Source organism: Nasonia vitripennis, chromosome 3 (assembly GCF_009193385.2).
Source record: "Nasonia vitripennis strain AsymCx chromosome 3, Nvit_psr_1.1, whole genome shotgun sequence".
Lineage (NCBI taxonomy): Eukaryota > Metazoa > Arthropoda > Insecta > Hymenoptera > Pteromalidae > Nasonia > Nasonia vitripennis.
In genome coordinates this window covers 7,770,325-7,793,480 of record NC_045759.1, presented here as the reverse complement: position 1 = coordinate 7,793,480, position 23,156 = coordinate 7,770,325, and the positions used below count along the sequence as shown (strand labels likewise).

Sequence of the window (23,156 nt, the reverse complement as noted above, 5' to 3'; positions counted from 1 at the left end):
TCGTGAAAATAACTAATGTAGTATAGAAAATAAAAGTTAAAAAATTGCTTTTATTTATGCATGTGTATGTAAAAAAGAAAATCAAAGTCGATTTAATTTAATTAATATAAATTTAATTTGAAATTTACATAAAAAAATTTCATATCTACTGACTAATAATAATTTTTCATTCTTCAATAATTTCCCAATGCATAAAGTCTAATTTTATATTAAAAACTGAACGTGATGCAATGTATAAACATATAATAAAAGATGCTACTGTTTATAAAATAAGCATTTACATATAAAAGTCACATTTATTTTTTTTATATTATGTATAATATGTATGTATATATTTATATTTATGAATGTGCTCGTATATACATATACATATAAATATGTATATATATCCTCAATGATTTACTCATCGAGCAAATAGTTAGGACAGGGTGAAAAAATTATATCGCACGCTAATTTTAAAACACAAGATAGCGCGTTATTTCACCTGTAACCAATTACAGTGGGTCGTTCAATGAATCATTATTTGTCTTACAAATTCATTAATAGTGAGTTAAATCCGTTAAATGGCCATTTTAGATTATTTATTTTTGAACTTAACTACATAATATAAATTCGCTAGATGGGAAGTTATGTTCACTGAGATTTTCGTCGCCTACACTATCCCCCCGCCCATAGCGAGCCTTACGATTGAGTTTACTAATGTGAAATGTTAATAACCTATAGTCAGAAACAAAAATAAAATATATGATAAATTTAATATTTACCTTGCTGCGCTATCGCTAGCATATTACAATTATCAGTGCACGATTTTCTATTATAGTAGGTATAATGTTGACACTATTCTACTGTCAATCATTACCATAGATTGATGCCAATGTTTTATTTCAAGTTTTACTTTATTTTGACTGTTTCATCTATGCACTCGTCAAACTTACAATGAATTTTAACGATATTTATTATGCTTATTTTGTTTAAAATAGAACATATACTTGATATACATATAAAATTTTTATACCAATATTTCAAATCCCAAGTTTTTTTATACAAAATGCATTCTAGCAAGAGATGTAAGCTTTTTCATTTATCATCGTAATCTTAAAGAAAGAAAAAAAAAATAATGATGAACCATTTAACCCTATTTATTATTTACATATGCATGGGATTTAATTTAAAAATTGGTCATTTGAAATCAAATATCCATCCCTATCCTTGATATAACGCCATTTCTCACGAGTATGTGGGCTTTTGACTGGACGAATCAGTAAAAAAAATTACCAAATGATTTTAAAATCTTGGTTATTCAATCCCGTTTGTTTAAACGTACCGAAACGTCAGATTTCACTAATATTTTTTTAATGTACAATGGATATTGCATAATTTAAAAATTTCTAATATATTTTTATTTATGTACTCACTAAACAATACCATTAAGAAAAATTCAATTTTTGTAACATAATGATAATAATATTTATAGAAAAAATGTAATGTTCTAGTGATGTTCAAAATTATCATGTAACAAGACAATTAAGAATTCATAAGAATTTTTTTTAGACACAAATCGACGGCTACAATTTTTGTAAATTTATTAAACACGAAATAATTACCTTTTTATTTATTAATGTTTTGACGCTTGCCTCTTATTACATGTAAATGCTCAGTGCTCTTGTAATTCTCAAGTATAATAACCTAATTAGGAGACACAGATCGTTTATTAAAAAAAAAAAAAAAAGAGAAAAAAAATTAATTTAAAGCCAGAAGTACGGGTTTTTTAATGTCTCTTGAAGCTCGATTTTCTTGCGCATAAATTTAAATGTAATATGTATATATATATATATAATATTTTTCTTGATCAAGTTGTCTAGCTTCAAGATATTAAAAGTGACTTGTGTGCCCCATTACATTTTGCTCGTACTGAGCATCTAGACGTCTAATCCAGTCTGCACTGAACGCTACACAAAACTGTTTGATCCTCTTGCTTACTTGATCGCATGATCAAGCAAACACCCAGTCGTTGTCGTTGTTCGGCAGCGCATTCAGCAGAAATTAAATTACAAATGGCGCGCTTCATAAATTCATATAAAGTAAGTAGCTCACGAAAAGTTATCGTTCGTCGTTTCTGCTTTCACTTTCTTTTGAGGCGAGTTAGCTTGCGACCTAACATCAGCAACGGGCCTCTTCACTTGCATATTGTTTTTAACCGCGGTTGTAGGATCTGCAATTAACAATAATTCATTAAAATGTGAAAATCGTTTTATTAGGTTAAATTTTTTTAAAAAACATCAAGACTTTATTAATTTACCTTGCAGCCACCTCACTTGAGTAGCAGGTCCATAACCTTTGTCATTACGTGCAGATATTCTAAAGATAATAGCAGGCTTGGTTGTAGTATCTACATGCGCTGCACTCAGCGATTTGTTGGGTACAGAACACGCATTAGTAGGACCACAATAAACTCTAATAAACGACGGTTGCGCTGGCGTTGTTGATGTCACTTCTCCAGTGTTCTCTGACATGGCACTAGCACTTCGCACAACCAAGTAGACCGAATACTCTAAAATAGGTCCTGAATTACTGGATGGCGGTTCCCAAGAAAGTTGAGCACCCTCGGCAGATTTTAAGATCTTAATAGCACTTGGAGGACCGGGGAATCCAGGAAGACATGTTTTAAAAGCTGACACCTACAAAGAAGAATAATTATTTTTTTTTTTTAATTTGAATATGCAAGAAATTTGTTTCATCAAAAGCATGCACATTAAAATTTGAACTTACTTCACTCCACGGACTCTGACCACAGCTATTCACGGCAGCTACTCGAAATTTGTAAGCAGTTCCAGGTTCTAAAGAAATTTTTGTTCTACCCTTGAATAAATCAGCAGTTAGCGCTTGCGTTATATCTAGAGGCTCATCGCCGGGAAGATAGTAGTGTTGAACGGTAAAATTGTGACCCTTTATTATTCCTACGTCATACCACTCGACTGCTTTCTTTTCCTTTACTTTAGGCGGTTCTTTTGTCTGAAAAAGAAGAATAATAAATAACCAACTTCAAAAGAGACTAAACATGATGTGTAAAAAACGCAATGTCTTACGATGTGTGCAACATTCGTTGGGGGTACCGTTTTTGGTTCAATAGCTGGCTCGGTGGATCCCAAAGCAGCGGTCGCTAGTGTAGCTAGAGCCATTGAATCACCACCAGTCGAATCTTCGCTCTTCTCTTGTTTTATTTTATTGGACTCAGTCGGAGCCACAGGTGCTTGAGTTTTTAACTCTGCTTTCGCTACGGGTTTTTCAATTTTTAATTGTTTCTTTACCGCTACATTGCCATTTGCAGTAGTCACAGGAGCAGTTGTAAGCGGTGCGCTACTTTCCTCCATCGGTTCATCAAGTCCTAAGTCTTCTTCTTTGATAGGTGGTATCGGGGGCTCGCTCTCTGGCTCTTGCGAATTGACATTAGTATCTACTGGGGCAACATCCGCTGCAGGAGTTGGCGTTGCTGCCGGTTCCACTGCCGGTTCCGAGGCTGCTGCATCGGGTTGCTCAACCTCTGGTTCGACGTTCATAGGTTCGCTTTCGTCCTTATTCTCCTCGACCTTGTCGTTTGAAGTTTCAGAAACTTTCTCCGCCTCCTTTACTGCTGTTGCATCAGAATCTTGAATTGGCTGGGTCTCACCCTCTGGCGCATTTGATTCCTCCGATGCTTGCTCAGGCGGCTCTTCGCTGACTGGGGCTTCAGACGAAGCTTCAGTTGCTGGTTCAGCAGACTCTTTTTCTTCTTCCTCTGCAGGACTGGGGTCAACGGCCATCAGTTCGCTTTCAGCTTGATCCGCCTCGGTATCTACAACCTTTTCCTCTTTTTGATTATCCTCATCTTTCTGCTGTTCGACAGTAGCATCATCTTCGGCTTTACTTGGCATCGATTCATCCTCGGCTTCAGCAGTCGCTTCGCTCGCTTCAGCTTCAGCAGCTTCAGCTGGTGTTGCTTCGGTGGGTTCCGCCGCCGTCACCGCCTCCTCTTGACTCGTAGATTCTGCATCTTTTTCGGGTTCTTGCAAACTTTCTTGCTGCTGCTCGGTTCCATCGTTGCCCGACAGGATAGCTTCAACGTTCATAGATTCTGAAGACTGGCTTCGTTCTATGGTCGCTGGCTCTTCTGCAGGCTCGTCGGTGTCACCGGTGATAGCAGCCATACCCTGATCAACGTCTTGCTCCATTTCCTGAGCAGCAGACTCCGACGACTGCTCAACATCAGCGTTTGCTGGCTCTTCCTCCTCCTGCGTCGTTGTTTCGCTCTCATCCTCCGAAAAGATCAGATCGCCCGGACCATCAACCTGAGGAATCACGAGATTGCCTTCTCCGTCGACTTGCATTGGTTCAACGAGACTCGCCGTGGCTGCAGCGGCTGCGTCTTGATTGCCGTTGCAACTCTCTTGAGATTTCGAATCGTCACAGGCCATCATGAACAAACCTCCAGAAGATTCCTGAACGGGGTCAATCAGCCCAGCTTCCGCTGCTAAGGCCGCCAAAGCAGCATCGGTTGTAGCAGGACCGTCAGAAGTGGTGGCCAAAGTTGCCGATGGCTGCTTCTGCGGTGAGACGATCAGCATCTTGCTGGTGTCAATCGCCTCCGCGACATTTCCCGAGCTGCTTACGATGGAGCTGCTAGTGGGCACGAGAGTTACGGTCTTGGTGCCACCGCCCTGCATTTGCAGTGTAACGGGCTTGCCGACCCCCTCAGCGCCGACCTTCTGCATCTGTGGCATGGCTACCAGTTGGTTTTTGTGCAGTATAGCTCCGGGCGCTCCAGTCTTGGTCGCGATCGTTACGGTTTTGCCGCCCTGACCAGGCATCGTTATTGTCAGAGGTTTACCAGCGGTACCACCAGCCATAGCGCTCGACGATACCATGATCATCTTCACACCCTGCTGATTGGTCACATGATTCGTTGCAGAAAGCGGCAGAACATTGACGGGATTCGTTGCCAAGGTATTGCTTTGACCGGAACCGGCTTGCGACGTCGTTACAGCCTGGACGGTTCTCAAGCCAGAACCGGTGGTGACAACAATGATCTGATTGGATCGACCGACGAGTCCGCCATTACCACCTGGTTTCGTTATCATGATGGTCTGCTTGCCCGCGATACTCTGACCCTTACTCATGGTGACAAGATTCGATGCTTTCATCGTCGTAAGGATCTTGGAACCTCCAACTGCATTTGGGTTGACCAAGCGCAGAAAAGTGCCCTGGTTTAATGGTTTCGCGCCAGTGGTTGGGATCTTCTGACCGGGTACAAGGCTGACTTTAGGCATAGCCACCATGCCACCATGCTGCGTCTTAACGAGATGCACGATCTGCGGCTGGCCGGAAATGTTCTGACCTGGTTTTTGCAAAATGATTTGCTTACCCTGTTGGGGTGAGGCAGCTCTCAGCACCGTTGCACCAGGAGCCGCGAAGCGAATCTGCTGGCCTGTTTGGACACTCTTCATTCTAATAGGAGCGGTCGTGGTAGTACCTTGCACCGGGATAACAGGCACGTTGTTCATGCTAATCTTGTGGGTCATCGCAGCAGATGCAAGGACATTCATGGCGGACATGGCAGCGGGCTGCTGGGTCGAGGTAGTGGTCGTCGTGACCGCAGATGAGGCGATCGTTGTCGTAGGCGTGCTGCTCGTCGTCGCAGCCGCGGCTACCAGTGTACCTGCTGCAACGCTGGTGACCACAGTAGGCTGCTGGATTCTAATAACGTTGCCAGTACGTTGAATCATGGCTGCCGATGCGCTAGTCACGATCTGTTTATTAGCGCTGCTAGCGGTAATCGCGGCGGTGGAAGCAGCAGCAGCCGCAGTAGCAGCCGTAGTGGCGGAAGGTTGCAAAGTTAGGATCTTCTGATTGGAGCTTTGTACACGAATTGGTGCCGGAGTAGCGGCAGCAGCTGGTCTAGCGGGGGTGGATACAGGAGCAGCAGCAGCAGAAGCGTTGCTGCTTGGGGTGGGTTGCATCGCGCTAGAGGTGATGCTTGGCAGAGCCGGCGTGCTTGCCGCGGTGGTATTCGCGGGCGCGGACGAAGCTGTCGACGCGGGGAAGCTACTAGTGCTGGCAGGCGGCATGTCGAATTTCTGGATCTGTAGTATGTAGTACTGAGCAGAGGGCGTGGGAGTCCAGCTAACTTCGAGCGATTGTGTCGAGGCCTTTGTTAGCTGAACGCGAGACGGTGCTGGTGGTTTGCTGACCTCCAAGTACCAGAGATCCTTACAGCAAACCTATGGGAGAGAAGGTAACATATATCAAGATTCATTTGGCTGGCCCAACTCTACGAGGTATAAAAACTAACCCTAACCTGGTTGTTCCATGCTTTACGATATCCATCGCGACCGGACCACACGTACAGCCGACTGTGGACGCCGACCGCACAGTGGCCGGCGCGAGCTCGTGGTACGTTCTCTTCGAGAGAATCGACTGTCAGCTGCTCCCAAGTCAGCGTTTCTAAAAATTATAAATCGGTTAGCACAAAGTGGAAAGCATTTTATCTATTTTCACATCAATGTACTGGAATATTTTTACCTAAATTTAAACAAGCTAGAGTGCTGGTGCACTTCCATTCCTTCTCATGGGTAGCTACTTTGACATCATCCACAACCAGAGGTACCCAGCCTCCAAAAACGTACATCCTGTGTCCAATTAGAGTAGCAGTATGCAGGGAACGTGGCAGGGGAGTGGGTCCATGCACCACAGGCTTGTTCCAAGTCATGGTGTCCACATCCAGGAACCACAAATCTCCCAAACGGCAGCCACTCATGCCACCATAAATGACCAGGCATGACTTCCCTGTTGTTCTATCCGTGTATGCCACACCTGTGTGTGATTCCCTTGGGGGAGGAGCATGTCCATGAGTTTGTGGAACCTCCCAAGCAGTTGCTCCATTGGGTAACAGCTCAAGAGTGTAGAGGTCATTGAGATATCGGGGTATGTTATTCTTAGGGTCATCGCTATCATTGGCCAGTCCTCCAAAGAGGAACACCTTGTTTCCTATGAGGGTAAAGCTGTGTCCCAGTCTGGGGCAAGGTGGTGGTTCGTGCTTGGGAGGCCTGGGCTTGAGTCTCTTCCACTCCCACCTGCTGGCTTGCAGTTCATAGAGTTCATTGGAGTACTTTCCGTACTCTACCATTCCACCAAAGACCAGAATCCTCGTTCCGTCCACGACGAATCCGTAGGCGGCGCATCCTGGGGGAATATCTCCTTTGGTTGACGGGACAAACCACTGGTTCGTTGCTGAAAAACATGAAAACGTTCAAACATTGGTCTTAATGCAGAAGCGAAACCAAATTGGAGTCAAGATATATATGAGGAATAAAATGTCAACAATGGCTGATGATTGCATCGCGCGGCGCGGAAAGAACAGCTGGCAATGTTTGCAGCACTGCGCAAGCCGCCGGCGGTCGCGCTGCTGCTTCGAACAAGAAGCAAGGAGAGTACACAGATCAAGTTATACGCTGTGTATCTATAGGTATTGGATACATACGCTTGTGCGTAGGCGCGGAACAATGGCGGCTCCCGCGCGAACGACCGCGAGCCGACTGTTTTGCCCATTATCTATCCTCAAAACTCAAAACTTGAAAATTGAACAAATCGTCGAAACATACGCGATCATTGTCCGAAACACGATGCAAGAGCCGATTCTCTAGCAGAAACAGTCCTGCACAAAGGGACAACTGCAGGGTACACATAGGTGGCGACCAGAGGAAAAAGGAGAGGAAGGGATTGGAGGCGCAGGCCAAGTAGAGAGAGAGAGAGAGAGAGAGCAATGGCGACGGCGGAATCCGGCCGGTTTCGAAGCGCCTGGGCCGCCATGTTGGACGTCGGCGGCTCCGATATACCGTGCAGCAACAGCGCGCACGACGACACTCGGCGGCGCGCGGGAGAATCGGCTCTCTCTCTCTCTCTCTCTCTCTCTGCACGTACAGAGTTCTTTTTCTAGAGCGCGACGGCGGCGCGAGGGAGGAGGGGAAGAATGAGTGTGTGTGAGAGAGAGAGAGAGAGAGAGAGAGAGAGATGGACGTGTAGGTAAGGCCAACTCACCCGTGTTGTAGACGTGGAGTTCGTCGACGATGCCCTCGTTGCCGCCACCGAAGACGACCATGAGGTCCTTGATGGCAACGGCTCGGTGCCCGTGCCGGGGCCTGGGCTGAGGCCCCGTCGGGTTGTTGATGCGCTTCCACTTGAGCATGGGTGCCGCCATGATGATTGTCGATCACATCATTTTACCCAACGCACTGGGGGCAACACACTAACACCGCGGAGCTACAGCAGACTCCGCCGTCAGTCCCATGCCCAGCGGCTCGAGCTCTCGTTTATGCCGTGTGTCTCTCTTTGTGTACAGCTATAGCCGACGTGTGCGTGTGTAAACTCTGGGACAGAGAAAGAGCGTGTGTGAGAGTGAGAGAGAGAGAGAGGCTGCGCACGATTGGGAAGTTTTTTCAAATAGCCCGCAAAACGCGCCGAGAGAGGAGGGAAGATTCTAGCCTCTCTTTGCCCGATGCCGCGCCAGTCTCCGAGATTCGGAAAAAAAAGTCGCGACACACACACAAAGACACTATCCCCAATGGCCGACTGCGCGGAGGGGGGGGGGGACCAGCAGCGACACACACGGGCCGCCCGACTACACGAAGCAAGAGAGAGAGAGAGAGAGAGAGAAAGAGACTACGCCGAATGCGGTAGCTGTTAGGAGACTATCCTTTTCGCGCGTGATAACGCGCGATTCTCTCCGCCAGGATATCGTGCACTTATTCCTCCGCGGCGTCGACCTAACCTTCAATAGAGCGTTGTTGTGCCCGCGCGCAAACAAACACTGCATGCGCGGCGGCGGCGGCGGCGGCGGCTCTTCTCGTCCCGTCCGTTCGGCGTACACTGTCAACTACTGCTCTCGGAGGTTATTAGCGCCACTACCGCGAGACTCTCTCGCGACTCGCTAATCTATGGCCGTGACGCTGCTGCTGCTATGTTAGAGGTCCGAAATCGTCTCTCTTTCTACTTCTCGTAGCAGAAGCTAACGCCTATTGTCTTCGTTGCACAACTCTGCGGGGGCGGCGTCAACGAATGCCAGCGTCATCTCGCTACCTTAATTTAAGACGTTCGATTTTCGATATACCAATGACGATGATCTCGCTGCTTGGAGGTTATAGGTGAATGATGCGGAGAGTCACGCAAGATTCGCGACGGCGCAGGCTACTACTGCTCGCTCGCTACTCCCCCACTAGTCGCTGCTGCTTCGCCTGCTGATGATGGACTACAGACAGCCAGCGCCACTCCCCGAGAGACGCCGCGCGAGCTAGTAGCGCTTGGAACCGCCAGATGCCGCCTGCTGTACCGCGAGACCTGCGGAATAAACTCGCGATAGTGCAGCCGATGCGCGACAAGGAAAAACTAGACGACGGCGATGCACTTTCGGGGGGACTAGGTGTATGCATGCATGCATAGATATATATGTATACGCGGACGTCGAGCACGCAGGAACGTTTTGCAAGCAGATTCGCGAGTGCACTGCAGCGACGAGTTTCGATCGCGATTTCGATGTTACGATCGTCCGACTTATTCAAAGTTTCAGCGGCGATAGGTTATCATATGCGTGCGCAACTCGCCGGTGCGACGATGCAGCAGCAGCAGCAGACTCGATAACACCAAACGGACACAAAACAGCACCAGAGTTTTAAAAAATAGTCTTTGTCGAATTGTCACTACTTTGACGGGGAATGCACGTCTAGGGAGATGAGAGACGAGAGCCGAAATCGGCCGGTCCGCAGAATGCACTTGCACAATCGCGCAGTCTTTTTATGCACTCGAGATCCTGTTCGCTTCTTTCTTCTCTCTCCGCGGCGTCGTCCTCGGAGATGCGAGTACTGCCAGATAGGCGTTCACTTCTTGTCCTATTTATACGTGCTCTGATGTTTTTGTTTTTTCTTTCCAGAGGTGACTGGCCGCGATGATACAAGAATCGATGGCTGCAATCTTAAGGAGGGATTGGAGAGGATAAGCTTTAGTTTCTCAAAAGATTATTTCGAAAACAGTTTTCGGAGTAACAATGTCGCCCTCCGACGTCATTCGCGATTGGCTGGGTTTGTTGTTGTAAACGGAGCTTGAGGCGCGATGCGAACGCCTTGAAAACAGCTGCACTGTCAGCAGCCATCCATTCGTGAGTGTCGTCTGGACCTGCGTTTCACACATCAGAGAAGCGAGTGAGTGAATTACGTAATTATTTATTGTTTTTCCGCATTAAATCGTCATCCGATCCTCGACCGTCTAGATCCTCGCACCTCGCGTTCTCCTCGATCGATCCCCGTTCGGGTGATCCGGCTTAAAAATCGCGAGAATCAGCGAGTGTGTACAACCTCGCGATTTGTTGGTTATGTGCGATCTCTATGGAAATCTTCTAGAATCTAACTCGATCTAACAGACGACGATCTTTCGATTGCAGATATAATAACAGCAGCAGCATGGGCCACTTGGATTTCGGTAACTTGGCGAAGATCCGCGGAATCGTCTACTTCAGGCTCAGCCCACACGAGCAGAAGGCCTTTGCTGGTGCGATCAGCCATGGTGTGCCCAACATGATCCGTCGTTTCAGGGAGAGCGTATTCCATATCCTTCCTTGTGAGTAATTTTTTTGTTTCATCCTTTGCTCCGATTCGTGCACTTATTTACCGATATTTACTTGACGCGTGTTTGCGTTGCCAGCCGCAATCATCACCTACATGATTATCGACTGGGCCGACAAGAAGAACATCGAGCTGTCGAGGAAGAACCCCAAGGACTACGAGAACGACAAATAAACAGTGTCCCTACAACTAGCTGATAATTTATAGTTTCAAATGCGTTGCCATCGGCGTGTAAATACGTCGGCAGACGATAAGACATAATTCAAGAAAGAAAGATGTTCAACGTTGTAAGTCTATATCCGAACTCTTGTAAAATACACGCAAAATTCTAAGCTCAGAAGAAAGCTCGTCTATCACTTCATTGTACAATCCTCCCGCAGAACAATTGCGAAAGTCGGCAAACAATGCGTCATACTTGGAAAAGGTTCGTCAAGTCCCCGTGCCATCATCGCACAGCGTATTATAAACGCTCGATTAGTCAGCCCACCTATATACAAGCGCCTGTAAATCCTCAACCATCCCATCGCGCGCAGCAAAGAGGTAGGGGGAATAGAGCGGCCGAGAGAGTAGAGGTGGGCCGCCGTTCAACAGGTAGGTATAGAGGTATAGGTATGCGTGCACCTACGTGGACTCTGGCGGTCCGGCGGCATACCGATCATCAGCAGCACGCGCGCACACACACACACAGAGAGAGCGAGGGAATTGCACGGCGGCGCAGTCGAGGAGCTTCTAGTGTGACAGCAGCCGCAGAGTTTGGAGGATCGCGTGCGCGCGTGTGTGGATATCGTTCCGTGTGTCTCTACGTCGCGCGTTCGTGGCCTTCCGCGAGTAGGATGAGCGAGCTGCGGATATAGCCTCGCCATCGGTACATCGCGATAATACGCAGAGCTACGAGAGAACAGAGGGAAAGTTCCAAGACACGCACTGCAGTGATCGGCCCTAGAAGTTTCGGTGAGTAATATACACGCACACGCGAGAGGCTGCGGAATTCCTTCCGCGATGGAATGTGTCGAAACTCCCGTTCTCTCCCTCGCGGCCCGCGGCCTCGATACTCTCGTGTGTGTGTGTGTGAGTCCGTTCGACACACTGCGTCGAATTATTTCTCTCTCTCTCTCTCTCTCTCTCTCTCTCTCTCTCTCTGCGCGAGAGACGCATATTTCCGCGTAATGGGACGCCGTCGCCGCGACGGCGGTTTCCCTTTTTCCGTGGAATGCGAGACGAGAGAGGAGCGTACCTGCGCGAGTGCACCTAGGTATACAACGCACACAAGCTGTGCGCGCGCGAGAGAGAGAGAGAGAGAGAGAGAGAGAGAGAGAGAGAGAGAGAAGCTTGTGCGAGAGCCACGACGGAGGGGAGAGAGAGGTGTATAGCAGCGGAGAGCTATACTCGTTATAAACGTGCGAGTGAAATTCTTCGAGCCTTATCCGATCGCGCCGCCGCTTAACAGTTAGCCGCGACTAGTCCTTCCGTTACCGATCGAATCCCGTCTCTGGCTCTACACCACTACTGTGTTCTCTCTCTCTCTCTCTCTCGCTCGCTCTCTGCAATTTCGAGAGCCGCAAGCAAGCGGCGATTTTTCTTTCGAGTGAAACCTTATGGCCCGCGTATGTATGGGTGCCATTATAAAAACTTTCACTGTGTGCGCAAGTATAGGTATCTATACGGACGAGCCGCGTGAAATGACACGAGATTCCGGATAGTAGACGGATTGCGCTGCACCTATACCTGTATAACTACATTGTAGCGGCATTATTATTGTGTACACAGTATATATATATATAAAACACGTTGATACAACGGAGGGCGAATCGGAAGCGGCTGGTTGCTGCACCTGTCCATGCGGGATGTCGACGAGCTGAGAGATGGTAGAAAAAGAAAGGTATAGCGCGCGATATACAGCTGCCCACATTCACTATAGGATAGGACATGCAGGCGAAGCCATAGGCAATATAATTACGTCACGTTGTTGCATTCCGCGCGCGGGACTCGTTTTCTTGTATACTTCGCGCGCGCGCTCGAGAGAGAGAGAGAGAGCGTTCTAAGGCGTGTCCGCGTTCTCCTCCTCTCTCTCTCTCTCTCTCTTCTCTCGGTGTGCATGCTAAATCTTTCTCTCTCTCTCTCTCTCGCTCCGTGTCCTTTCTATCCGTATATCTATATACACAGGTGCGACTGTCTGCGCATAGATTCGTCGACTTTTCCATCATCGTCCGATGCATACGCGGCAGAGAGAAAGAGAGACGAGTGCCGTCGACCCGTATGGGGAGAATTCTTATGGTAATGATGAAAAAGTCGGCGTAGAAAGTCTTTTTTTCTCGATATACGCGAGAGATGCCGGTAGACGGCGACTGGGTAAACAAGCTGCCGGTTCGGACTTTCCGTGTTTATATATACCTGTTACACATCGTTTTACATATAGCTAACGATCACGCATTTTTTTCGCAGCTCTGAGCGACCATCAGCCATGCCTTATTACAACTCCTCGAGCCATGGAAACTCCCTCTACAACAAGGGTAAATATATAAACGACTCGTCATATCCGCACACATTAAATTAGCAAATCCGATCGAGCAGCAAATACACGGACGAGTGTTCCGTTACGGAATTCCGTTAGCGATGTCGCATTATCATTTCGCACGGAAGAAGCGTTTACTGCTCGTGTCATACTTTGCGCATATTGTATATACTTGCTATTGCAGCGATGTTGAAATATTGCGTCTCTGCAGAAAGCGGACCGAGAGATGCGACGTCGGGACCGGCTGTATCCAGCTCAGCTGGTGGAGGAGGAGGAGGAGGAGGAGGAGGAGGAGGTGGTGGCAGCGGCGGCGGAGGTCGAGGCGCCGGCGAATCGACGTATCTGATGGAACATCTGGCGACCTTCACAGTGACCAAGGAGACGGGAATCGTGTATCCGGCCGATGGTATGAGGAGACTGTTGCAACTGGAGAAGAGCAATGGAATTTGGAGCCAGAAGATGCAGCTCAGGCTCGAGCGCAATTGGGTCCTCATTATGGATAACGAGACGGGGGTGAGATTTCTTGGCTTTGATCGTTAAGATATAGACACTGCGTTGAACGAGGCGAGTTCGTATTAATTCCGATGGGAATATAATGAATGCGTATTATAACGGCACAAGATTCAAAGTTAGAATGTCGGTCATACGGTCGACGCGGCTGATTCTTGTCGCGACGTAACGACTGGGAGAAATAAAAAATTTTTGAATTCCAAGCTTTTTATGGTACCACACTTTTCCAACGTGCACTTAACGACGGATGGATTTCGCAAAATCGCGCCAATTTCGCGCCAACTTTTATTAGCAAACAATGTAGCGAATTTGCATTTTCTAATAGCGTAATCTCATATACAGCCTCTATTATATTTTCCTCTCTGCCAGGAGAATGAAGACATTTTCCTACGCTGTCCGGCGCATATAATAATTCTCTTTCGATATGTTTTATTGACCGACATGCTCGCCTACGAGAGATAAATAATTGCGCGTCGTTTTTACGAATACATCCGTGCATTTGTTGCGGTCGTAAACTGACCCGGATTATAGGTTCTTCGCGGGGAAAAAGCTTGTAAAGTCGAGAGTTGCCGGTATAATCAATTTTTAACCGTTTTCGCAAAAAAAAATCGGGCGTTTCGTTTGTGTACGGTTCGTATTTCCATGATTCACAATTAATATTACGATTCGGATTGTTTATTCCGCATACGTGTAAAGGGACAGATAAACGAAATTTCGAAACGTTAGCGATAAAAAGCTTATTAATATCAATATATGTACTATCGGAGAGGATCGTCTTATCTTTTTATGAAATTGTGAAAAATCGACTCGAATTCAACGATTTAAAATAACGTAATTTACAATACTCAACCGATGACGGATGAAAATAAAGCTCACGACAACACTTGACTTGTATTTATTTTAATACAATCGATAAACTATTTAAAAAAGTATGAACGTTGCAACGATAAGCATTTTATATCACAGAAAAACTAGGATTCTCAGAATCCCTGCAAAGCTTTTAACCTTCCAAACCGAAAACACAATCTAACCACCGAAAACCTCTCCACAGGCGGTGATGGAACGGTTCCCAGCGGCCTTGATCCAGGAGCCCACGGCCTTCACCTCCCGCGACCCGATGGAGCTGTACAACAACATCCTGGTGTTCACCGTCGCGGACGACAGCGGTGGCCAACGCGCCGAGATGCACATCTTCCAGTGCCAGAGTGTCTCGGCTCAGGACCTCGTAGAGGACCTCAAGATGCTGCAGGCCGGAAAGCTCGTAAGCGCCGGTTCGCCTAGAGCTTCACGTTCCCACATACCGCCCCCACCGGCTCTGCCGCCACCAGAACCACCGCTCAACGGAGTAGGAGGACCCAGGGATCCCGGATTTCCACCTGCTAATAGTCAGTATTATTATCGTGGAGTTGATTAAGATTTGCGTTGTTTGAGAGCGTGGGCTGCTGGTGTGTCAAAAGTTACGCGTCTCGTGGTGTTGGAGGAGGCTTGATAAGATACCGCTCGAGATAATGGTTTTTATCGCCGGTAGATTTACAGACGCGTGAGTTCATTCTTTTTGTAATCGGCGAGATATAAGAGAATTCACATGTTTCACTTTTTGTTCACGCGATCCATTGTTCGCGTTGATTTGACCGTTTATGGAACTTTGCGATCAGCGAGATCAAAAGATTAGTAAGCTAAACGAGTTTTTTCAAAGTATTCCAGTACTTTGTTGATAATGATTTTTTTTTACACAAGGTCTAGTTTATATCGTAGCAGAGTCAAGTGCGACGTGTGATTGCATTCGACCTTCTTACAGCTGCTAACTAGATTAGAATAGTTGAATTTGAACAGCTGTACCAAAACTGTCCTGAGAGAATCCGCCAACGTATACATATATACATATATTTCTAAAATCAAGCCTGGCTAATTATCTCAACTTGCACGCTAATGCGTTTTTAATTGCCGTTTGACGGAGTATTAGCAAAGCAATGAGTTTAACATTAAAATGCAACTTTCTTTCTCCAGAATTATCTCAGAATGCTAAATATGACATAAAAGTGAAACTCGCAACTATTCTGAAAGTGTAATAACGCTCGTAAAATCATAGTAGTAACCGCGGACTTTCGAAAAAAAAATATAATACCTCGCTTGATATCCCTGTTATTACGCACGTACAATAAATCTTCGCGGTACGCACTTTCCTCCTATTGCATCAACAGCATGCTAAAGCTGAAATATTTCTTCAGATGACGGCCACCACGAGGACACGTCTCGAGAAGAAAACAACGACGAAGTCTCGTCTACCTCCTCGGACAAGTACGAGCGCGACGTGACGATCCTGAACCACTGCTTCGACGACATCGAGAAGTTCATCGCGAGATTGCAGCACGCGGCCGCGGCGTCTCGCGAGCTCGAGCGCCGTAGGCGCAATCGCAAGTCGAAGAAGCGCAATCTGGGTGACGGCATGTTAACAATGCGCGCCAAGCCACCTCCGGAGCTCGAGTTCATCGACATCTTCCAAAAGTTCAAGCTCTCGTTCAACTTGCTGGCCAAGCTCAAGGCTCACATTCACGACCCGAACGCGCCGGAGCTCGTGCACTTCCTCTTCACGCCCCTGGCTCTAATCGTCGACGCTTCGCACGACACCAACTACGAGCCCAACCTGCCGTCCAAGGTCGTGTCGCCGCTGTTAACACGCGAGGCAGTGAATTTGTTGATGAATTGCGTCACTAGCAAGGAGACCGAACTATGGCACTCGTTGGGCGACACCTGGTTGGTACCGCGTGAGCAGTGGAAGGCGCACGTGCCACCGTATCATCCAGTGTTTATGGATGGATGGTCTCCCGACTACCCGATTCCTGATGACAGGGATACTTCGATACATAACGATCATTTGGCATCTTTGCTCAACGCTGACAAACGCAAAAGGGACGAGATTCCTGATCATCAAAATGATCCATACTACGCCCACAGGTTAGTAAGATGTTTGATTTGTAGTGCGCAGGACCTTGAGTACAATTGATAAGGCTATCGCTATTCTTCTGGAGTTGCCAACTCTGAGGAAAAATGCTCTGTAGCAAACTGTTTCGTCAGCGTGAAAAAATGAATCGCCTACGCTTTTTTTGTTATTCAAATGATTTCTAATCTCTTGGATAACGCCCGTACCATGATATTAGGAGTATAAATAACTGGAGATTACGGTGCAAATATTGATATTTTAGAAACTACGAAACTCGCTGTAGATCATTTTAGATATATTCTATTTAAGCGAGGGAATATTTTTAATTTTTACATAATAACAATAAATTTCGCTTGCAGAGAAGTCGAAGAGTCACACTACAGCAGCGATTACCTGGACTATGAAAGTCGCGAAGAGAGAGCAAATCCAGAATACTTCGAGCGTGGTTACGACCGGGGTTCGGAGCTCTATGGCCGCGAGGAGCCACGTGACAGGGACCGCGAACGTGATCCGCGAGGTGCGCACAGCGATATATCCGTCGACTCGATCGAGCGAGGCGCTCGAGCCGTGGGTGGTGCTCCTGCTGCTGCGGCCGTCGAACGGGCCCAGGAGGCCTGGCTGGATGAATTGGTGTCAAGACGCACCAAGATTGTGCAGGTCACCTATCCTCGTACTGCCAACAATGACAAGGAGCTAACCGTTGTCAGGGGCGAGTACCTAGAGATCCTCGATGACAGCCGTAAATGGTGGAAGGCGAGGAACTCCCGCGGACAGGTGGCACACGTGCCACACACGATTGTCACCCCACACAACCCTGCCATCTCACCTGATAGTGATGTGTTTAATAATCCTCTGTATGCGGCTAGATATCAGAGGCAGTCGCACGGCTACAATTACGAGGTTCGTTTGAAATTATTTTAACGAGTGGTTTGTGCAAGTACCTATATGAACGTATCTAAATCGATTTCTTTTCGCAGGATTCAGAGATCGACGGTGCCAATACTAGTCCTGGATCGGAAACGACTCACCGAGCCCATGCGATTCCTCCGCCAGCTCCCGCAGATTGGGTGCGCAAGGAGCGACTTGGCAAGAAAGGTGAATTCAGATATTTTTAGTCCCGCATCCTCCATGCTGACAAAGCTTCAATCAACTTGATCGTATCAAGAAGTTTTTTTTTATTTTTTACACTTTTTTTTTTAATGTCAAAAGTAGCACTTGGAAAATATTCGCGCTCGTATTGTCTCATGCGATATAGAGATAAAGGCAATACCCCCGCCAGTCGAAATGTGCGCGCGTCTTTTGTGTCGCGATTCGTCACTATAATACGTATATCCAAAGCTACGTACCTCCCCATCGTTTATATACATATATATATATTATATTATTGCTGCTTCTTCGTAAAATCGTCTATTGCTATTGTGTTGTATAGGCTGTATGTATGAAGGTGCAGGAGAAACTGTTGTGAAACCTTTGGGTTTATTTGTCAATCGTTTGGTCGTTCGTACTATACACTTTGTGTGTATATTATGATCTAAATGCGCGCTGCAAATATTTGCATGCAATGATATATGCGTTTGTTTATTCCAACTAGAAAAAGTTTTCTTATTATACTCAATTAATAGTGCAACAAGAGAACCGATTTTCAAGTATACTAAAAATCATCGTCATTGTCATCATTAGTATTATTATATTATTATTATTATATTTTTATTATTATTATTATTATTATATTAACGATATCTTATCGTCGTCGTTATCACCAATATCGTTGACTTACAATTTTGGTAAAGCAAAGATTTTTTTTTATTTTTTACATAGAGATCTTTAGATATAATATTATATTGTTTTTTTTATATTAATTTAAGCATTATAAAGATTGTTTATGTAGTTTTCAGTAAAATCAATGGTTAGCATTCCTTAATAACTTTCGTTTATTTTACCTATTTCTTTCGTAATGAAATAACGATTTCAAATTTCGATGCGATACAAATTAACAATTGATATTTGTAAGTATAAAGTCGTATTACTTAATGTCAAAACTGTCTTAAGTTATGATATTAATTTTTTTTTAATTTCTAAATTTAGGGAGTACAGAAGACTTGAGTGCAATTACTTTTTCAAATAGAATACCTGTACAAAGTTTAATTTTAAGTTAAGAAAAAAATATTCATGTACTTATCTAAAAATATATATGTATTGTCTGTATGTGACTGTATTTCATATGCCTCTTCATATTTTTATACTGCTTTTCCTATTTTATCTCCATCAATTTTTAAACATCGCCGGATATTCATTTTGCTGAAATGGAAGCTTTGCCGCTTTTGCGCAGTGTGTTGTCTTGGTAAATTTCTATGTACTTTTAATACTGATACGGATATGATTTAGGTGATTCTATTGATTCGGATAAAAGCGATACTTGTAGCGATATTTCGAGCATAACAAGAAGTGATGAGCTTGATAACATATCGATCCCAAGATTTTTTGAATCAAAAGCGAATAAATCACCGCCAGTTCCACCCCCATTACCAGTGTTTTTAAATCCACCCTTGTTAAGACCACACAGTACCATTGAGCGAGTCAAAAATGAGGAACCAGCAAAAGGTTTGTTGAATTAATTTTGTATCATGCTTTCTAACAACGTAAAATAATCCGCATAACTTTAATGATCAATAATACAGAAAGAAATCAAAGAGACCAAGTTCACGAGGAATTAAAACACGTGTTAACAATGCTAAAAGAAAAAAGGCAAATGGTTGATACATCTGTACCGGCGGATAATCGAGAAAACAAGAAATTACCGTATGAGATTCAAACGTGGAATGAGCAGAGGATTTTACGAAAGGTAGTCAATTCAAGAAAAACACAAGAGATTTGATCAATACATTATATTTTTTGCATACGCGTAGTTTATGCACACAGTATAGAATGAAAACAGAAAAAAAGATAACAGACTAGTAATAATATTTAATTTAAAAAATAAAATAATAAAAGTTCATAATAATATTGCTCCAATTTTTCTTAATGTAATAACGTTTTAAATATATATAATTTGAAAGTACACTTATTTAAAATAAATACATAATAGATATATATGTATAATTTGGAATAACATAAGAGTAAGTTTCTCTTTATGGTTTTACCATCATAATTAACTGATTGATTGATGCACATGTAAATAGTATGTAACATCAGCTACTTTCTCATCTGTTATATTATAATCTAAAGCTACAACTTTATAAAAAAAGTATTACAATCATTGTTAAAAAATATTTCTAGTTTTGATGATTGTTTTATAAAATTTATAGAAATATGTAATGAATTAAAGTACACTGTATCCATAATATTGAATTTGGCTATTTCTAAAAACTAGAAATCAGGTTTTTAAATAAAAATTGAATTGGATTACTTGAAACTTTCATCATCTTGATTATGTTTCATTGTAGTTGAATATCATTTATCACAGACATAGTTAATTTTTTAATGTGAAGTCGTCATGAAAAGAAAAAGGGCATCATAAAAATAAGAGTTTTCAGAGTCGGAAAACGGTTTGAACATTTCGTTTTCATCACGATTTCATGCTGCACGTTGACATAAAATAAACTCACTGAGATATAGTATAGAATAACAAAAAGTAATTCGTGAACCTAAGTGTGATACCCGCATTTAAAGCTAATTAATGTGATGTTTTTGTAAAGAAATATTTAAAAAATAAATAAATAAATTATCCTCTACAAATAATGCTGGACTATCTAATTAGTTTCCGGAATTTTTCCAATTCAAATATGCTTTCTGATAATCTAAAACAGATACAAACACAAATACATATAAGGCTCAAAATAGTATATTTAAAAGTTGTTTTATTAAATTTTTCTTACCTTCCAAATCCGTTGATGAGCGATACTACTTCGCTTCTCTCCAGGAAAAAATGTTTTTTACTAAAAGTCAGTACAGTGGGCTCGTATTTTTCAAATTTCCCCGAGAATAAAATTTTTAGAGCTGTGCCCAAGCCTTGTATTTGAAGTTTTCCCCACAATTTGCACTTGTCACATCCCACACAATCCATTATGCGAGAAATGTTTCTAAAATGTTGTTTGAATTCTTCTTTTAAAACTTGTGCTTCCACTCCTCCATTGAACATTACACTTTCGTTAAAATGTTCGGGAAACGTCCTGTAATTTATAGCGATATGAGACATCTATTTTATGTACAAATAATATTAAATAAACGAAATCCAATTACCTAACTACATTCAAAATATCGTTGATTGCTAATCTAGTATCCGAATCTTCGACTTCATTGCCAGTATAATAATCTAATCTTTGTAAATAAGGCGCCGCTTTCGCAAGCGCTCTCAATTCCAACATGTACAAAAAATAAAGATTCTTCAACCAATTTGGACCCTCTCCACCAGTTGTTTCTGGTGAAAAACGTCTTTGTAATTCTACTACATTAGCTCCCCACTGTCCTTCTGGAGCTACCTCCAGTCGACTTTGGGATGACAGTAAGTACTTGGAACACAAGTGTATATTTATGCTAGAATGGAGTCCAGAAACTGCCCTATAAAATACCCTTTTTTCTAAACACATATCTGCAAAAAATAAATGCATACAATCAAGAGTTATTTGTGAAAGTGATTTTTTTAAACTGTTGTGGTTAATGGTTGCAAAATGATTACCATCCACTTTCGATGATTGAATGAATGTGTGAGGAGAATTGTCTGGCCTAAAGCAATTCTCCATATAAATACTACGCCATATTCTATGTGCACTGGGTCCTTTATAACCTGTGTACCTTTCTGGATTCAGAAGTAAATCAACATACTCCCCAGTATCCGTTTCCGTAACACAAAAGTTATCTTGAGCATCATCATGTTGCTGCCATCTCTCAAATTCCTTATAGTTCTCAGAACTGAAAACATTTTCCTTATCAATTCAAGCACATGAATCTATGAGTACAATGTAACCTTGTTTGCCTTTCCAACTCACCTTATGGTAGTATTTAAATATCCTAACTCTATATTGTGATCGTGATTATTCTGATCACAATCGCTTATCTGCATATTAGCTTTGTATTTATCTGACGGGCTCTCATTCACATGTATATTTCTTGGAAGTTCACCTTTCAGTCCGACTGGAATGTCCTTCTGCAATGAGATTTGAAAAAATATTTGAACAGCTGGAATTGGGTTGATAAGAGTTTATCAGGAAAAACTTGAATTATTCATTAAGGAAAAAACTTACGTCTTGACATGGCTGTACATGACAAAAGCGAATAGCACACTTGCTATCATCCGCCCAAAAGGGGCAATCTCGCTTGAGATTGACTTTGTAAAATCTAAAATAGTCCCTGACTAGAAGGCTCTGCAGTCTGGGATAGATTTTAACATTGTTAAAATAGTCCACAGTGTCCACTGTGCAGCTGCAGTCGTCAATAGCACCATTCAGCTGAAAATAAACAAGACACATATGTTTGAATTTGCTTCTTCCTATACTATCATCTATGACACGCTCTCTAGCCTAAATAATTACACTCAATAGCTCAATTTAAAGACACTGCTTCAAAACACACAAGCAGGTCCATCAAATCATCAGTTAGCAGCCTCGACAATTTAAAACGCTGTCAATCGCTCGACTGTAAGAACAATCTAGACCAGTCAAAATGAACCGTGGCTGTCAAACACAACTATCCCACCCACAACAACAATCACCGCAGGTTATGTAGACTGCGAGTTAAGAAAAAAAAAAACAAACAAAAGAAAACTCCGAATTACCTCGCAGAAGCACTGATCATCCGTCCTCTGTCTATTGGTCCCGAAGAGGTTGCCGCTGACCGCTTGGAAGGACACCGCGATTAGCAGCAGCAACATCGTCGTCGGCCGCTGCATCACTCTATCACGTCCCCCCATCATCTCATTATCGCGGAATCCGTGCATATCGTTCTCATCGGAGACGCGACACAAAGCGCCTCCTCGACGAGCATCAGGTTTTTCAGCGAACAACAAACTCCAATTTCGCGTCTACTCGGCTCAGCGATTATCCTGGCACATAACTCGCTGCTTATAATAATCCTCACCGTCGCGCGATACAGCTCTCCGAGTACCTATATACTTATATACACCGTCTGTCAAACGATCCGCGCGCAGCTGAGCACGTATACACACTGCGAGATGCGCGTCAATGAAGCGGCCGCGAACGATCCCTACTGCGCGCAGACGCCTATCTCCGCACGTATACGCACTGCACTTTCTCCTTCTGACGTGTCGTTAATCCGGATTTCGGGCAATACTTGGGTACGTCCTCTATTTTTGGCAACTAACGCGTGTACCTATCCGCACCGTATGGCTACGGAAGAGCTGTTATATAGCTCTATACTCGCGTTCCACGTGGGCAAGAACGATAGGTGACGCGCGCGTGGACGAACGGTATATTTTTCTGGCTCGCGGCCGCTGCTGCTACCGCGTACTATACAGCGATAAGCGCGTTGATAACAAACGAGATTAATCCGCGCGCGCTCGATTCGCTTTGTATGTCAGAGCTACTGCTGTGTTGTG

The 23,156-nt window shown here is 44.2% G+C and overlaps 4 protein-coding genes across 17 annotated transcripts; 2 read left to right on the top strand and 2 right to left on the bottom strand.

Annotated features, from left to right (window-relative positions):
* Nucleotides 1–558: 558 nt before the first annotated feature.
* LOC100122420 (host cell factor) lies at nucleotides 559–9,394 on the bottom strand. Of its 5 annotated transcripts, none has more exons than XM_031926835.1 (8): nucleotides 8,801–9,102; nucleotides 8,071–8,399; nucleotides 6,556–7,263; nucleotides 6,326–6,477; nucleotides 3,087–6,254; nucleotides 2,770–3,012; nucleotides 2,300–2,678; nucleotides 559–2,212 (listed from the first exon to the last, which is right to left on the bottom strand). In XM_031926835.1, exons 2-8 carry the CDS (start codon nucleotides 8,228–8,230, stop codon nucleotides 2,091–2,093), a joined length of 4,932 nt encoding a protein of 1,643 aa, XP_031782695.1. In that variant the 5' UTR covers nucleotides 8,231–8,399; nucleotides 8,801–9,102; the 3' UTR covers nucleotides 559–2,090. The 5 variants fall into 5 exon arrangements, with proteins under 5 accessions (XP_031782695.1, XP_032454451.1, XP_031782696.1 ...); XM_032598560.1 differs by having other exon boundaries at nucleotides 6,332–6,477; XM_031926836.2 differs by lacking the exon at nucleotides 8,801–9,102 and adding an exon at nucleotides 9,109–9,394 and having other exon boundaries at nucleotides 565–2,212.
* A 770-nt stretch (nucleotides 9,395–10,164) lies between these two features.
* Nucleotides 10,165–10,987, top strand: Uqcrq (ubiquinol-cytochrome c reductase, complex III subunit VII, 9.5kDa). 4 transcript variants are annotated; one of them, XM_032597713.1, is made up of 3 exons: nucleotides 10,165–10,365; nucleotides 10,463–10,638; nucleotides 10,723–10,987. In XM_032597713.1, the coding sequence occupies exons 2-3, from the start codon at nucleotides 10,482–10,484 to the stop codon at nucleotides 10,815–10,817; spliced, it is 252 nt and encodes an 83-aa protein (XP_032453604.1). In that variant the 5' UTR covers nucleotides 10,165–10,365; nucleotides 10,463–10,481; the 3' UTR covers nucleotides 10,818–10,987.
* Nucleotides 10,988–11,047: 60 nt separating this feature from the next.
* LOC100122433 (epidermal growth factor receptor kinase substrate 8-like protein 1) lies at nucleotides 11,048–20,852 on the top strand. Of its 7 annotated transcripts, XM_031926861.2 has the most exons (10): nucleotides 11,635–12,522; nucleotides 12,807–12,917; nucleotides 13,086–13,153; nucleotides 13,340–13,668; nucleotides 14,717–15,050; nucleotides 15,894–16,620; nucleotides 16,966–17,506; nucleotides 17,584–17,701; nucleotides 18,992–19,207; nucleotides 19,285–20,344. In XM_031926861.2, exons 1-10 carry the CDS (start codon nucleotides 12,506–12,508, stop codon nucleotides 19,479–19,481), a joined length of 2,658 nt encoding a protein of 885 aa, XP_031782721.1. In that variant the 5' UTR covers nucleotides 11,635–12,505; the 3' UTR covers nucleotides 19,482–20,344. The 7 variants fall into 7 exon arrangements, with proteins under 7 accessions (XP_031782726.1, XP_031782727.1, XP_031782724.1 ...); XM_031926866.2 differs by lacking the exons at nucleotides 11,635–12,522; nucleotides 12,807–12,917 and adding an exon at nucleotides 11,048–11,183 and having other exon boundaries at nucleotides 13,367–13,668; XM_031926867.2 differs by lacking the exons at nucleotides 11,635–12,522; nucleotides 12,807–12,917 and adding an exon at nucleotides 11,213–11,234 and having other exon boundaries at nucleotides 13,367–13,668.
* On the bottom strand, nucleotides 19,477–23,044 carry LOC100122444 (ero1-like protein). Its single transcript, XM_001605997.5, has 7 exons — nucleotides 22,377–23,044; nucleotides 21,847–22,050; nucleotides 21,592–21,749; nucleotides 21,282–21,514; nucleotides 20,846–21,194; nucleotides 20,482–20,775; nucleotides 19,477–20,403 (listed from the first exon to the last, which is right to left on the bottom strand). Exons 1-7 carry the CDS (start codon nucleotides 22,536–22,538, stop codon nucleotides 20,352–20,354), a joined length of 1,452 nt encoding a protein of 483 aa, XP_001606047.3. The 5' UTR covers nucleotides 22,539–23,044; the 3' UTR covers nucleotides 19,477–20,351.
* Nucleotides 23,045–23,156: the final 112 nt, after the last annotated feature.